This window comes from Malaclemys terrapin, chromosome 24 (genome assembly GCF_027887155.1).
Source record: "Malaclemys terrapin pileata isolate rMalTer1 chromosome 24, rMalTer1.hap1, whole genome shotgun sequence".
Classification (NCBI taxonomy): Eukaryota; Metazoa; Chordata; order Testudines; family Emydidae; genus Malaclemys; species Malaclemys terrapin.
In genome coordinates this window covers 17006541-17023488 of record NC_071528.1, presented here as the reverse complement: position 1 = coordinate 17023488, position 16948 = coordinate 17006541, and the positions used below count along the sequence as shown (strand labels likewise).

At 45.4% G+C, this 16948-nt stretch overlaps 1 protein-coding gene across 2 annotated transcripts in view; it reads left to right on the top strand.

Moving 5' to 3' along the window:
• INSR (insulin receptor) overlaps nt 1-16948 on the top strand; it is a 109758-nt gene that overhangs the window by 68037 nt on the left and 24773 nt on the right. For both annotated transcript variants that reach the window (XM_054013499.1, XM_054013498.1), the window contains exons 3-10: nt 2209-2524; nt 5714-5859; nt 6289-6433; nt 6670-6884; nt 9013-9139; nt 11164-11414; nt 13853-14020; nt 16230-16431. In XM_054013499.1, the coding sequence (XP_053869474.1) occupies nt 2209-2524; nt 5714-5859; nt 6289-6433; nt 6670-6884; nt 9013-9139; nt 11164-11414; nt 13853-14020; nt 16230-16431 (1570 nt within the window). The remainder of the gene's footprint in view (nt 1-2208; nt 2525-5713; nt 5860-6288; nt 6434-6669; nt 6885-9012; nt 9140-11163; nt 11415-13852; nt 14021-16229; nt 16432-16948) is intronic.

Here is a 16948-nt window from a genome sequence, read left to right as displayed (position 1 = left end):
CTGCAGATATGCTTATCCCTTGAGTGTTTAATATTGAAAGTCGTGTTTGCAAGTGAAGTATTTTATCTGTTCAGGGAAGGTTTATGCAAATTGTAAGTGTAAATACAGCTTGACTCTTTCTGTATCTGTAGGTGGGCCCAGCACAAATATTTTGTCTTTACCACATAGTGGCTATAAAAAAAAAAAAAAAAAAAAAAAAAACCCTCAAAAATGCTCTAGATTCTAAGAATTTTACACTAGGTTGATTGTTGGGTTTCAGCCACTTGGCCAAGAGCCCTTTGTCAGATGACCAATGTGTGTATATTTCACTAGTTTTAAAATAAGGTCTTGTGAGGGGGTCCTGCGCTTCCATGAAGAAGCAGTGGGCTAGCTATGTGATGGGCGTCTGTCCTTGGGGGACATGGTGAGGACAGGAGCTGCTCCTCTGACTAATCAGGGAACTGGACAAGAGAGGAAAAGGAAAAAGTGATTATGTGGCCATTTTTGGCAGAAAGTGTGGCCAGCTGTATGAGTCAGTGGCCAATGAGGTACAGAGTTACCTGGTCTGGTCTCCATAGATGACAGAGTTCAACTAAAGATTTCTTAGAGAGTGGCGGTGAGAACCAGTTCTACAGATGCCACCAAATGCACCCTCAGACCAAAGGCCCAGAACCTGTTCCCCGTGGGCAAAATGTCCATTGACTCCAGTGAGAACAGGCTCATGTTCTGATTGGATACTTGACAATACATTATAGTCCAAATGGTATTCGTTATCCTACAATTAACTCTACTCCCACCCATGCTGCATCCCTGTCCTTAAATCTTGCCTACTGTTATTTCATTCGCCACACTGGATCAAAGCTGTTTATATTTGGCTTATTATGATCACTCTGTTAGAGTTGTTTTCAGACTTTCATTATAACATTCTGAACTGAAGTTCATTGGCTGTGTTTTGAATGAAGTAATTGCATTTGATTTACTCCTCAATCTAACATTAATAGTAGGACTAAACCTGAAAGTCCTACACAAACAGTGAGTGAAGTGGCAGAAAGGTACTTTCCTTTAGCACTTTTCGGTTTGCTCAATGGCCCCGCAGTTCGTCACTCAGCTTTAGTTATGGTATTTGCTCCGGGCTATATTGCTGTGTGGTTTCTGGTACAAACCCAAACCACTCGTTAACGAGTATTGTGAAGCACTGAGTAGTGGATAATTAAAAAAAAAAATAAACCATGAAAACCACAAGCAGTAACACTTGTGGGTTCCCTTCTTCTTGGGTTCTTTGGGGAGGAATGTTGAAGTATTTATATTGGGTACCCTTCTTCTAGGACCTCAGGCTTGTCAGTTTCCCCTCCTCTTCTTCCCCAGCAAAGATCATGACAGGTTAGTATAAAGCTAAGAGACCATTGAGAATATCCAGCTAATGCCAAGGACTAAACTAAAGGATCATTGCAAATAAATTTGCTGCATCATCATTAGGAGCTTCCTTTTGAGTGAGTTGTGAGGAGCTCCATTTAGTTTAGTGGACTGAGGAACTGGAATCTGATCATTCTAATTGGTTATCCCAAGGTCTGAAAGCTCTTACTGTATGAGGCTTATCATTCATTATCCATTACCACCTGGGATTTGATATTGCAAAGTCATCAAAGCACTTCTTGTGAGCCCCAACGTGCCGTACGTAGAACGTGTTCTAGAAAAATAAAACTGAGATTAAGAACTAGAAAAATCTGCTTTAAACCTACATTTAAATAGGACCAATAAGTTGTCAAGGTGGATGTACAGAGGTAGAAGATGCCACCTCCATGTAGCAGCATGGGTGAAAGCCTGGTATTTGGAACTGGCAAGTGGAGATAATCAGACATCCAATTCAGCTTCTGAGCAGGTGTCGCTACAGAAACTAAGAGCTTGTCTTCACTGAGGAGCAGTGTGCACTACAGGCATGTGATTTCTAAAGCAAACAAACGTGTTGTGCACTAACTAGTATGTGCAGACCCTGCAATGTGCACTAGAACTTCCCTACTGTGCTTTAACATAGTACGGTTTGAAGAGTCTACACATTCCAATTAATGTGCTTTAGAAATCGCACGCCTGTAGTGTACATTACCCCACCATGTAGACATGCCTGAAGTTGCAAAGCTGGGGGGATGATGCTGTGCAGCGAAGGGACTTTGGGGCCTTATATCAGCAGGCTCTCAACAAGTGCTCAGGTGTTTTTCATTTTTGTCTTTGCAGTTTGTCCATCTGCTTGTAAGTCACAAGGCTGCACCTCTGATGGTCACTGCTGTCACAGCGAATGCCTAGGCAACTGCTCGGAGCGCAACAATCCTGAGAAGTGTGTGGCTTGCCGTAACTTTTACCTTGATGGCAAGTGTGTGGAGACCTGTCCAGCCAAGTACTACCGCTTCGAGGGGTGGCGTTGCGTGACCTTCAGCTTCTGCCAGGAGCTGCACAACAAGTGCAAAAATGCCAGGGAATCGGGGTGCCATGTTATTCACAACAATGAGTGTGTTCATGAGTGCCCATCGGGATACATCATGAACTCCAGCAAGTAAGTGATGTCCATGTTGTTGCCCAGTGTTGTTGCTTGAGTTGTCAATTGTGTATCACACTTATTTAGACACACACACTTGCTGTAGCATAGGGTTTGTATTCTATTTCTTGATTGAGAAACAACTCCAGTGTTACGTCTTATTGATTCATAGACTTTAAGGCCCGAAGGGACCATCGTGATCAGCTAGTCTGATCTCCTGCAATACATCGCAGGTCACAGAACCTCACCACCCATTCCTGAAATAGGCCCATAATCTCCGGCTGAGTTACTGACGTCCTCAAATCTTGATTTTAAAGACTTCAAATTACAGAGAATCCACTATTTACTGTACTTCAGACCAGCAACTGGCCTGTGCCCCATGCTGCAGAGGAAGGCAAAAAAATCACAGGGTCTCTGCCAATTTGATCTGGGGTGAAATTCTTTCCCAACCCCAAATATGGCAGTCAGTTAGACCCCGTGACCAACCCGCCAGACACCTGGGAAAGAATTCTCTGTAGTAACTTAAAGCCCCCCATTTAATGGCCCATCTCCAGCTGTTGGAGATATCGTTTAATAGCTGTTGTGGATGGGCCATATGGCATTGTAGGCAATCTCATCATACTATGATAAAGGGACAATGTAACAAACAAGTATTGCATGTGCAGAAGAGAGGATACAGTCTTTCTGACTATTCTTAGGGCTTTAAGGGCAAAAGAATAAAATAATGTACATAGTTATATGCTGTTGATCGCAGAAAATCTGACTCATCACAATAAAATTACATATTGTGATGAGTCAGATTTCCTGTGAATATCTGTAGTTTTGTGTTCATGTACATTTGCTCCTTGATTAACAAATCAGGGAATTCATGCTATGGCTGGATTTTTGAGTCTATTTCCTGTTTTGTATTTCAAACATGTGAACCAAGAGCCCCAAAAGTGGGCTCTGCATTGCTTGTGTAACAGCAAGGTCCTCCTCTTGCCCGCCCCTGCTCAACCAGTCCTTCTACCACTGGGACTTGCTCACAATGTCCTGGTGCTTTTCCTAGAGGAGATGACCGTTTTCCTCTGAATTATACTGGAAGTCGGTGCTGGTGTCATAACTGCAAGAACAGCTTGTCTTTTTACTGCCATTAAAAAAACAGTCTCCTATGTCCAAAACACATCAATATAAATCTGTTTACCTTTTTTAAATATAGTTCTATGAACTGCCTTCCAGCTGTTGATAGAGAAATCCTAGGAAAGGTCCTGTGTCCTGTTCATGAATTATCTGTTTGGTTAACTCCTTTAAGATGAAGGATGGGCCTGGCTTTCTTGCTGTTGGGTAAAATTAATCTCTTACAAATAGCATTAATTAACCCTAAGAGCAGGAGCTACAATCTTGTCCTCACAAAGAATCATTTTCCCCTTCATGTGAATGACTTTGAAAAGCCATGGGCTTAAAAAGTTCAGGATCTGGCATATTAGCAAGAGGGAACAGAGAGCTGTTGGTTCTGGAAGATCTTTACAATATTTTTTCTCCAATAAATACCATTTGAGTTGGAGCTCAGCATGCAAACATGCCTAGGTGAGAAGAAAAGTAGCTGTTTTCTTTCCTTTGTCACCATAGGAATTTCATCTTAGTAGAGGAACAGGTCAGTGCTTTGAGTTCTCTCATTTGGATTTCTCTGGGAGGTTGGCTGGTTAATTGTGGGCTTAATTTGCATAGGACAAGAAGCAATGGTTTTAAATTGCAGAAGCGTCGTTTAGGTTGGACATTAGGAAAAACTTCCTAACTGTCCGGGTGGTTAAGCACTGGAATAAATTGATGGAGGTAATGGAATCTCCATCATTGGAGATTTTTAAGAGCAGGTTAGACAAACACTTGATGCGTCTGATGAAGTGGGTATTCACCCACAAAAGCTTATGCTCATAGACTCATAGACTTTAAGGTCAGAAGGGACCATTATGATCATCTAGTCTGACCTCCCGCATGATGCAGGCCACAAAGCCGTCCCAACCCTTTTCCTTGACGCTGCTGTTGAAGTCCCCAAATCCTGTGGTTTAGAGACTTCAATTAGCAGAGAGTCCTCCAGCTAGCGATCCCTGCCCCATGCTGCGGAGGAAGGCGAAAAACCTCCAGGGCCCCTGCCAATCTACCCTGGAGGAAAATTCCTTTCCGACCCCAAATATGGCGATCAGTAGAACCCCGAGCATGTAGGCAAGATTCTCCAGCCAGACCCTCATTGGCCATTATACTATTTACCAGCGATGGCACGCTGTTCCTTTGACGAAACTCACGTTATCCCATTAAACCACGGCTACCCCTTTGATAAGGGATGCTCTAGATAATACTTAATCCTGAGATGAGTGTTGGGGACTGGATTAGATGACCTCTCAAGGTCCCTTCCAGTCCTATGATTCATTGTTGAATTAAAATCAAAGCTACTTAGATCAGTGGTTCTCAAAGCCGGTCCGTCGCTTGTTCAGGGAAAGCCCCTGACGGGACGGGACGGTTTGTTTACCTGCCGCGTCTGCAGGTTTAGCCGATCGCGACTCCCACTGGCCGTGGTTCGCCGCTCCAGGCCAATGGGGGCTGTGGAAAGGGCGGCCAGCAAATCCCTCGGCCTGCGCCGCTTCCCGCAGCCCCCATTGGCCTGGAGCGGCGAACCACGGCCAGTGAGAGCCGCGATCGGCCAAACCTGCAGACGCGGCAGGTAAACAAACCGGCCCGGCCCGCCAAGGGCTTTCCCTGAACAAGTGGCAGACCGGCTTTGAGAACCACTGCTCTAGATAATACTTAATCCTGAGATGAGTGCTGGGGACTGGATTAGATGACCTCTCAAATTCCCTTCCAGTCCTATGATTCATTGTTGAATTAAAATCAAAGCTGCTTAGACCATTAGATGATTCCTTCTTTATCAGATCTCTCATTCTGGTTTTGATCCTCAGACTGGTGAGGAGAAATTGTCCTCTGTCACAATATCTTGTATTCCAGTGCTGGGACTTCAATGAAGAAAAAAGTAATTTTTAGGAATATTCAAGTGTTATGTGAGGCTGTTTAGAGCCAGGTATTATGTGTGATGCAAGTAAGCCGCTCAGCATATTGTCAAAATACCGTTGCGTTTTCAATTGATTACCCTGCATGTATGAATTCTGATGGAGAAGCCCCAGTTTATGCTCTGCAAAAACATCTGTCATATATCTTCTGCACTCTCTTGTTTTTCAGCCTGCACTGTTCTCCATGTGCAGGGCCCTGTCCGAAGGTTTGTGACTACGGCAAAGAGAAGATAATTGATTCAGTGACATCTGCACAGGAGCTTCGTGGCTGCACCATCATTAATGGAAGTTTAGTCATAAACATCCGTGGAGGAAGTAAGCTCTGCATCTTATGAGCTGCATCAGGGAGAACTCGCAGAATGTGGAAAAGCATGACAGTAGGGAGAGAGAACTGCATGTCAAAAAAGACAATGAGGCAGTGTCCATTGAGCCTGAGATCTCTGCAGGGCTTTTAAAGCTTTGAATGCGGAGAATTTGTTTGCAGAAAGCGTGCTTCAGCCCCACAGTGATTCAGGAATTAATCCCTCTATGTAGTTAGTTATTGAAACGTAAGTTAAGTTTCATAGATTGAAGGCTAGAAGGGATCACTGTGAACATCTAGACTGACCCTCCTGTATAACACAGGCCATAGAACTGCTCCAGAATAATTCCCAGAGCAGATCTTTTAGGACAATAATGGGATCTGGTACAGTGCTCATCACCATGGTATCAGAGAGCCTAAACCTATTGTTTCCCTCTCCCCAGATAACATAGCAGCTGAACTTGAAGCGAATCTTGGCTTGATTGAAGAAATCTCAGGTTACCTAAAAATTCGCCGCTCCTATGCCTTGGTTTCTCTTTCTTTTTTTCGTAAGCTACATCTGATTAAAGGGGAGACGTTAGAAGCTGGGTGAGTTTTTATATAAGATGCTTCAGTCTATTACACATTGGGGGGGCCAATGTAAGTCATCAGGAAAATGTTAGCAAATTATTTTTAAACGTGTGTTTAATTGCAATCTGCCCATAGTTGCAGCCTGTCCTTGTGATACTCTGTGTGGGGAACTTTCATGTGATGTCTGGATTAGTGCATGAGAAAAGCCAGTTTAATAATGAACCCATCCTCTTCCATTCTGTCTCTTCTCACAGGAATTACTCCTTCTACGCCCTTGACAATCAGAACCTGCGCCAGCTCTGGGACTGGAGCAAACACAACCTCAGCATAGCAAGGGGGAAGCTCTTCTTTCATTATAACCCCAAACTCTGCTTGTCAGAAATCCACAAGATGGAGGAGATCTCTGGGACTAAGGGACGTCAGGAGAGGAATGACATAGCCCAGAAGACAAATGGCGACCAAGCCTCTTGTAAGGAAGCTTCATAATGTGAAGAGATCTGTGCCGTGTGCACCCCCTTGCTAACCTCCTTGTCTGTCTTATGAAGTTCTCAGGGCAGGGACTGCCCTGGTGCTCTCTGTGTAAAGCCCCAGGCACATCAGTTACTCTGTAAGCTAGCTGAAGGGACACTCTCAACTTGCGACGAGTTAAAAGTAGTTTCAGGTCTGATCTCTGCCCTCGCGGCCCCCTGCCAGCTTTTGTGGTTATATGGTTTTTCCCCACAACATTTTGTGGTGCCCTTCCCCCTCCCACTCTTTGACTGGGAGCTCTTCAGGCAGGGTCTGGTCAGCCTTGTGTCTTTGCGCAGTGCGTCACATGCCACAGCCTCGATCCTGAGTGGGGCATCTGGGCCCTGCTGCTGTACACATGTCTAATTGTCTCCTTTCTCTGTGCGATGGGAAGTGGTGACAATGAACAAATGCTGCAAAATAAACTGAAAAGGAGAGAGTATTTCTGCTCAGTTCGTCTGGAGCGGTTGCTGTGACAACCGTCGGAGAAACTTTTGAAGCAGAAATGTGACTTATTTTTAAAGGCTGGCAGTTTCCTTTCAAGTAATAATAAGGAAGGTCCCATGTCAACAGAGCTAAGGAATACAGAGGGGGCAGCTTTGCCTCCAGCAGCATTCCCAGGCCTTAGCCTGAGTGCTCAGAGCCAGCATCTCACCCTGTTCCCAGCCAAAGATACCACTCAAACAGGCTTTCCCATGGCTGAGCAGGGCACAACGGGTGCCAGTCGAGCCTCTCAGACCCGCTCCAGCCCTAGATGAGGAAGAGGGAACTGGATCTGAGGGTGCTGCCTCTGCAGGATTCCTATCCCCGCTCCAGCCAAACAGCAGCAATGGGCTTTTCCCAGAGCCAGAGGGCGCTGCCTCTGCTGGCCCAGGGAGTGAGCGGCTGGATCTGGGGCCCAACCGTGCTCTTGTGTGGTTGTGTGAGACTCTTGGTGCAAAGCTGCCAGGCAGGCTGTCCAGTTTGTCTTTCAAGCAGCCCTCCTCCCTCCCACTGCTACCTCTGGTGGGCTCAGCTGTGGTTTGCTCCTCTGCACCTACCCATTGTTGATGTGTTTGGCTTTTTGTTTGATTCAAGTCTAGTTTTCAAATTGGCAGCATCCTCTTTTATACAAAAGAAAAAAAAATCCATTGTTTTTTCTGGACTCGGCACCAGCAAACTTAACAGCCTTCCTCCCTCGTGCAGCTACTGCAGAGATGGCAAATCCAATCAATGCTTCACAGTTTATCCTTCCTGGGTCCCTTGGAAATAATAGACTGTAAGCCTTCTCACCTTGCAATGGCTTCTGTCGTTCATGTTCTTCCCTGGCAGGACTGGGCATTTCATCACAGTGGAGGCAGACGCTAGAGCAGCTTCACAAACCATTTCATTGGTCTTGTCTCTGCAGACTAGCATGAATTTTAACCCATTTAGGCTTTAGATTTCTGTCTGTCTAGGATTGAGGCAGCTTTTATTTCTTTATCGCTTTAAATAATTGACTATGGGTTCTCCTGGGTCTCCATTCTGTAGACAGTCCAGATGTAAACATCGGATTCTTCACTAGATTTGGCTTATTAAAATCAGTTCAGCTTTGCTTTTTCCTCCATTTTTCTGCCGCTCAGCCTGGCTCATTTTTGTCTGCACAATAGTAGGTAGGTGTGTCACCATGGCAAGCATGTGCTGTATCACTGCTGCAATGTTAAGCAAAAAGTCCTATCTCCGGTTCTTGCTTTAATGCTTTTTATTCTCAATGCCAGCTCATGTAAGTACAGTTTCTTTTATAAGAATTTTTATAAGAGTGTCAGTTGTTTCTTACCCAAGATATCTGCACAGTTTAAGCAAGTACTAGTAGGTAGATCTGACAACAGACATCTCACTGAACAGAGAACCTGTAAACTGGATATGTTGAGCAAACCAATCAATAAGTCCATTGGATTGTTCACAATCCTACCATTTTACAACTGTAATCTAAAATATACAGTTCTTCCTAGCTCTAAGCATTTCCCAGAGCTTTGGTTCTAAAATGTGTTTATGAGAAACAGGAACTTAAAAGAAACCGCATCAGTTTTAAAATAAAGTAAAAAAGCAATATCCTTTGTCTTTTGCTTTAGGTGAAAATGAATTGCTGAAGTTTTCGTCTATCAGAACATCTCATGATAAGATCCTACTAAAGTGGGAGCCGTACTGGCCACCTGACTTCCGTGATCTCCTAGGATTTATGCTTTTTTACAAGGAAGCGTAAGTTGAGAAGTCTGTACGATAACTCTGGGGAGATGCCAACTCAGATGACCCCAAGCCACGCAGTCCCCTAGTAGCTCAAAGTACTTCCACAAACTATTTCTGACCTCAAAGAGCAGATTTCAGACCAATCACTGTTACCACTGTTTAATTCTTGTAAATGTCTGACCATTTCATGTACATTTCCAATGTCACTTTTCTGCTGCACAGGTACTAATTATGATCCCTGCGTAGCTATGTCAGGTACAGCGAAAATACTCTAAAGAATAACTTAAAAATCAGAATTGAAGCTCATTCAGTTCAGCACTTATTACAGAAGCCGTAGATTTTTGTCACCTCTCCATTTGCACTGAGGAGTGGGGCATTTCTGTTCCCTTTCAGACTAGAGCCATTTTTAAAAAATCAGGGATATCAAACTGGCTCTGCTGAGGCCGGCCGGCCGCAATTGGCCTGAATTATAGCTCACCCCACACATCCAGAATTTCTGTGAGATGTGGGAGGCGTTCGTTGGTCCATGGGCTCAAATCAAAACCCTTGTCAACAGGCAGAAAGCTAAGTGGATTGATGACACCAGCGGTAAAATAAAGATTTCACAAAATCCCTTCCCAGGCAACTGCACCCCCTTTCGTGAACTCAGAGCTCTGAGCTGTCCCATGGTAGGGAGGTCTTGCACAGCTCATGAGCTGTAGCTTGCTTGGGGAGCTAAAATGCATTGTAAGGAATGGTATTCCTGGACCCTCTGACTGGAGATTACTGAACTTCTGGAAAGGAGCATTTATTTCCCTGTTTCCTGGTGAGCAGGAGAGAGCTCTATAATACTTAATTTTAAAAAAATTATTTAAACAGTAAAATTTGACTGCTTCAGTTTAGCTGATAAGAAGGCAGGACTGGTCAATATGACTCTGTGCTTCCCAAGGAGGGCGACTTCCTGCTGAAGTCCCAGACGATAAATATTTCCTTCCCTATGTGCCAGATGTTCTGTAGGGACTACCTCTGCCATGGCCCATCTCCTGCTCGCTCCTTGGGGTTAGATTCTACTGTGGCTGGAGGAATATTGGTCTTTCGTATCTGGAATGGTTGTAGAGCCCATGCCCCTGAATTCAGTTTTTAAAAAACAAACCAGCCCAGATGTGAGAAGACTCTGGGATTCCTGAGCATCTTTTGGCTCCTTGAGTGCTGCTGTGTTGTTTTCTCAGCGGTGGGCAATGCAGCTAGTGACAAGAACTAGTTTCAATCCTAGAGAGAACTGTTCTTTCCGCATGGGGTGACTCAAGCAACTGTTCTGAGCTTCCTTATACCAGATCAAGTTACAGCCACCTTTGTCTGATTGCCATTTCATTCCATTCTCCTAAACCAGCTGTAAATCGCAGGCTTTCCTTTAGCAGGGCGGCAGATTGAGTAGGGCATCGTTTGGGACAGGCTGTATGAACAGAAGGGCAAACACCTGTCTCCATATGTTGAAGCAAAAATAGAATTCCTCCATTTTTGTTTGTGGAGAAGCTTTGGGTTCTGGCTGCCTCCTGCTTCAAGACGTCAGCTGACCGTTTGGAAGAAATGATGCCCATCCCCCTATCCAACCCCACTCACTGCTAGGCCTTTGCACCGTGGGCTCAGTGGGTTCCTTTGAGGTTGTTGCATTTTCCTTTATCTGACTGCTGTGGTGAGAATAGTGTTCTGCAGACGAGTGGTTGCTCTGGCTTGGTAAATCCTGTGTCTGTGGAGCAGTGACTGATGATGAGTTGTGGCACCATTAGACAGCTGGATGTCAAGATTACAGGGTTCCTGACAGACTTCCTGGATGGACAGACTCCCTTCACCTCTCTGTGCCTCAATTCCTCCAACTGATAATAGCCTCCCCCCGCCTGGATGTTGTGATGCTCTGTTTGTAAAGCTCTTGGCAATCCTGGGATAAAGGATTATCATGGTCTTTGGTGTTTCATATTTGTTGTGATTATTTCCTAAAAACCTGCAGTTTGGATTCTATTAACGTGAGGCCTTTGTCCTTCTCTTTCCCTTGGAAAAAGTCCATATCAGAATGTGACTGAGTTTGATGGACAAGACGCCTGTGGATCAAATAGTTGGACAGTGGTTGATGTTGACCCTCCCCCACGGTCAAATGAGCCGAAAGCTCAGGCCCAGCCGGGGTGGCTCCTGCGGGGGTTGAAGCCGTGGACTCAGTACGCTGTGTTCGTTAAGACACTGGTCACCTTCTCGGACGAACGAAGGACATACGGTGCAAAGAGCGAAATTATCTACGTCCAGACCAATGCTACTGGTGAGTTCTGTCCCCTGCTGGAAAGGCGTAACGAGTGGAGTACCGCAGGGGTCTGTTTTGGGACCGGCTCTGTTCAATATCTTCATCAACGACTTAGATATTGGCATAGAAAGTACGCTTATTAAGTTTGCGGATGATACCAAACTGGGAGGGATTGCAACTGCTTTGGAGGACAGGGTCATAATTCAAAATGATCTGGACAAATTGGAGAAATGGTCTGAGTTAAACAGGATGAAGTTTAACAAAGACAAATGCAAAGTGCTCCACTTAGGAAGGAAAAATCAATTTCACACATACAGAATGGGAAAAGACTGTCTAGGAAGGAGTACGGCAGAAAGGGATCTAGGGGTTATAGTGGACCACAAGCTAAATATGAGTCAACAGTGTGATGCTGTTGCAAACAAAGCAAACATGATTCTGGGATGCATTAACAGGTGTGTTGTGAGCAAGACACGAGAAGTCATTCTTCCGCTCTACTCTGCTCTGGTTAGGCCTCAGCTGGAGTATTGTGTCCAGTTCTGGGCGCCGCATTTTAAAAAAGATGTGGAGAAACTGGAAAGGGTCCAAAGAAGAGCAACAAGAATGATTAAAGGTCTTGAGAACATGACCTATGAAGGAAGGCTGAAAGAATTGGGTTTGTTTAGTTTGGAAAAGAGAAGACTGAGAGGGGACATGATAGCAGTTTTCAGGTATATAAAAGGGTGTCATAAGGAGGAGGGAGAGAACTTGTTCACCTTAGCCTCTAAGGATAGAACCAGAAACAATGGGTTTAAACTGCAGCAAGGGAGGTCTAGATTGGACATTAGGAAAAAGTTCCTAACTGTCAGGGTGGTTAAACACTGGAACAAATTGCCTAGGGAGGTTGTGGAATCTCCGTCTCTGGAGATATTTAAGGGTAGGTTAGATAAATGTCTACTAGGGATGGTCTAGGCAGTATTTGGTCCTGCCATGCGGGCAGGGGACTGGACTCGATGACCTCTCGAGGTCCCTTCCAGTCCTAGAATCTATGAATCTATGAATCTATATGGCAAGGAAAAACATACCCCCCCAAACTCCTTGCCTGAATGGTTCTTGGTCTCTCCACTGGCGCTGTGTGCCCGAATATAATGCATGCAGGCTCCTCGTTCATTCTTTGTGCATGATCGTGTTCACACGCTGGTGTAACCCTGCTGCAGTGTCATCAAGTGCCATTGAATCTGGGATGGGGGAGGCCTGAATTTTTTTCTGTGCAGGACATTTCTCCCTTCATTTCTGTTTGTTTGCCTGGTAAAGCAAACTGTTGAATCAGGACAAACCAAGTAATGTTGGAAAAAGGTGAGTCTTAATGTTCTGAGGCCTGGTTGGAAGACTATAAGGAAATAATTTACGAGGGAATTGACCATTCATTGGGGAGAGAGCTGAATTGAATCCCCATAATTACTTGCTTCAGTGCTGGCAATGTGTGTTTTCACTGTGCAAAACACACAAAATATAAAGATAGTCCCTGTCCAGAGAAGAGACAGGTGAAATCAGGTGCATTGAAAGACCCAGAGTAAGCTTACTTTTTTTTCCCCTTCTCTTATTGTGATGATGATTATCAGCAATGAAGTCAGGATCAGGGTCAGTTTGTGTATGTTTAATTCAGGGGGCAGTGAGAGGGCTCCAGTTTAGTGAAAAAAGTCGATAGACTGTACCAGACAATAGGTGAGACTGGTACTGGTACTAGCACTGCCAGGAGTCCTGTGGGGAGGGCAGGGTAGCTCTGATCCTCCTGTCTCTAAGTTGGGGCTGGCTGAGAGCGGTAACACAGTAACTCTCATAGACTTTAAGGTCAGAAGGGACCAGTATGATCATCTAGTCTGACGTCCCGCATGATGCAGGCCACAAAAGCTGACCCACCCCCTTTCCCTTGACTCAGCTGTTGAAGTCCCCAAATCCTGTGATTTAAGGACTTCAAGTCGCAGAGAATCCTCCAGCTAGCGACCCCCGCCCCATGCTGCGGAGGAAGGCGAAAAACCTCCAGGGCCTCTGCCAATCTACCCTGGAGGAAAATTCCTTCCCGACCCCAAATATGGCGATCAGTTGAACCCCAAGCATGCAGGCAAGATTCTCCAGCCAGACCCTCATTGACCATTGAATTCTGGGACCCCTGCAGATGGTCACAGGACAGACGGTTTGGGGAAAATTCGGGGCTGGGAGGGTGTTGGGATCATTCTGCAAAAAGTAACTGGGTGGTGGAAGCCAGGTGTGACCTGCTTGGTTGTAGGCTGGCTGTTGGTGTCAGGGCTGTGAGCCATGGCAGCATAGCACAGAAGGCACCCAGAGTTGCAGGGCAGGCAGTGACACAATCCCTCCCTGGTCTGGGTTGAATCCCAAAGTGTCACAATAATTCTTGCCTCGTATCCTCGGTCTCTTTTGGTACAGTGATCTGAGTGACCTCTGTGTTTTTCTCCCTTCAGTTCCCTCAGTCCCATTAGATCCAATATCGGTTTCCAACTCTTCGTCCCAGATCATTCTGAAGTGGAAGCCGCCCTCTGAGCCGAACGGGAACATCACACACTACCTGGTGTTCTGGCAGAAGCAGCTGGAGGACAGCGAGCTTTTCGAACTCGACTACTGCCTGAAGGGTAGGTGCCCTTTTTTCCCATCCCGCATCCCGGGTTTAACATTCAAGCTTCCGGCCTCTGCTAGTCTCATACTACCTGTGGGGTTTCTTTCTCTGTCATGTGGGAGGTGGGTGGGACACAGGATCATGGCGTGTTAGTGGATGATGCTCTTGGAGCACACAGTGATGTAGCCAGAGCTGTTAAGGCTGTGTTCTCCCACTGTCTTTTTTGCATTGACCTGGTTGCTATTGCCAGGCCTGCCATCAGAGATTGTGAGGAATGGCTGGTTGGTTGGTTTGAACACAGTAAAATCATATGTTTTAAGCCTTCTGGGATCTGCCTTCTGCTCTTGCTTCTCTTAATCTGGTTAACCAGTTTTATCAAAGCTAATAAGAGTGAGATGAAAATATTGTTGGGCTTCTGGAGACCTGGGATCAGATTAGTCTGAAATGTAACCCCCTCCATGGCTTCCAGATCTGTTTTGGGGCTAAAGAGATTTACGGGTGTCTTTCCAAGTGTCATGACTCTTCAAGCACAGATTGGAGCCAAAGGCTGTTTCACATCTGCAGACTAGAGACTTCTAGACCCAAGGTGTGAGAGGACTGGCTGTCTGAATGTTTCATGAATCCAGCAGCCCCTAGTTACAGGTTATAGGCTTCACCCACCCCAGCTGGCAAAGTCATGTTAGAAGACCCTTTTGGCTACAGCCAACAGTATGCTGTGCTTAATCCTGGTTTGAAAGCCAATGTAGACAAGCCCTTAAACATGTCACCAGTGAACAATGCCCTGCTGTCTTGCTGCGTGTATCATAAACATCCATTGAAGTGGTGAACTCTACCTCACCTATCAGAGAGGTAGCCGTGTTAGTCTGAATCTGTAAAAAGCAACAGAGGGTCCTGTGGCACCTTTAAGACTAACGGAAGTATGGGGAGCATAAGCTTTCGTGGGTAAGAACCTCACTTCTTCAGATGCAAGTAATGGAAATCTCCAGAGGCAGGTATATATCAGTGTGGAGATAACGAGGTTAGTTCAATCAGGGAGGGTGAGGTGCTCTACTAGCAGTTGAGGTGTGAACACCAAGGGAGGAGAAACTGCTTCTGTAGTTGGCTAGCCATTCACAGTCTTTTGTTTAATCCTGATCTGATGGTGTCAAATTTACAAATGAACTGGAGCTCAGCAGTTTCTCTTTGGAGTCTGGTCCTGAAGTTTTTTTGCTGTAAGATGGCTACCTTTACATCTGCTATTGTGTGGCCAGGGAGGCTGAAGTGTTCTCCTACACGTTTTTGTATATTGCCATTCCTGATATCTGACTTGTGTCCATTTATCCTCTTGCGTAGTGACTGTCCAGTTTGGCCAATGTACATAGCAGAGGGGCATTGCTGGCATATGATGGCATATATAACATCGGTGGACGTGCAGGTGAATGAGCCGGTGATGTTGTAGCTGATCTGGTTAGGTCCTGTGATGGTGTTGCTGGTGTAGATATGTGGGCAGAGTTGGCATCGAGGTTTGTTGCATGGGTTGGTTCCTGAATTAGAGTTGTTATGGTGTGGTGCGTGGTTGCTGGTGAGAATATGCTTAAGGTTGGCAGGTTGTCTGTGGGCGAGGACTGGCCTGCCTCCCAAGGTCTGTGAAAGTGAGGGATCATTGTCCAGGATGGGTTGTAGATCACTGATGATGCGTTGGAGAGGTTTAAGCTGAGGACTGTAGGTGATGGCCAGTGGAGTTCTGTTGGTTTCTCTTTTGGGCCTGTCTTGTAGCAGGAGGCTTCTGGGTACACGTCTAGCTCTGTTGATTTGTTTCTTTATTTCCTTGTGTGGGTATCGTAGTTACCTCACCTAGGACCCTACTTGTAACCTGTGATCGGCCAATATGTACACCCCTTTCAGGGCTGAGGAGGGCATCAGCTATGTTGTATGCTGGCCCAACGTGGCTAAGCGGAGCTGATTTAGTGTTCGGAAATTCATTAGACTGGAGCATCCCTGGCTGGATGGTTCACTGCTGCTGGTATATATGTGACAAGCTGCCAGCCAGGATGCTGCGTCTGGATTTCAAGACTCAATGTGGGGAAGAGACATGCCAAAAGGAATGTCAGCTCAGTGACCTTCAAGGAATAATCTGGAAATAGTTCTGACTTTTTTTTAAATCTATATGACTTAAACTGCTGTGCCAATCAGCTAATGACTTTTGCAAGGCGGTGTGTGTGATCTAAGAATTCTTTTCTCCATAGGACTAAAATTGCCGTCGAGGACTTGGTCTCCCCCTTTTGAATCTGAAGACCCTCATAAATATAATCAAAGTGAAAACGAGGACATCAGTGGAGACTGTTGTTCCTGTCCAAAAACTGACTCTCAAATACAGAAGGAGCAGGAAGAGTCTGCCTTCCGCAAAATGTTTGAGAACTATCTGCACAATGAGGTGTTTGTCCCCAGGTAACAAACTCTGCCACTGCTGCTACGTTTAGTTGGCTTGGGGTGGGGAAATGTAAATTGACAAAGACTGAAGGCAGGGTTTGGTCATGTTGCCAGTCTCTCCAGGGCACTATGTCAGACAAAGATATCTACAGGGCTGTCTAGAGCAAAATCTGGATGGATATGTGGCTGAGACTGGTGAAACTAGAACTCAAACAACTGATGTTACCTCAGTTTTGGGAAACCCCAGTTTGCTGCATGATCTCGGCATTCTCCTCAGCCTGACCTCATAAACTGAGAAATCTCAGCGAATTATTAAAAACCTGGAAGCTTATTTAAACTCATCTGATGCCAGAAATGACCGTTTCTTCTGCCTGAAACTTTTTTGCAGCTTTTGCGCAATAGCCACTTAAAAATAAAAGAAGAAAAAGGGAAGTTTACCATGCCACAGCCTTGTCTTTTACTGCGGTATTTGCGGTCTTCCCTGTACTTAGCATGGGAAATACCTCCAATACCATGAGGAATGTAACTGCTGTGG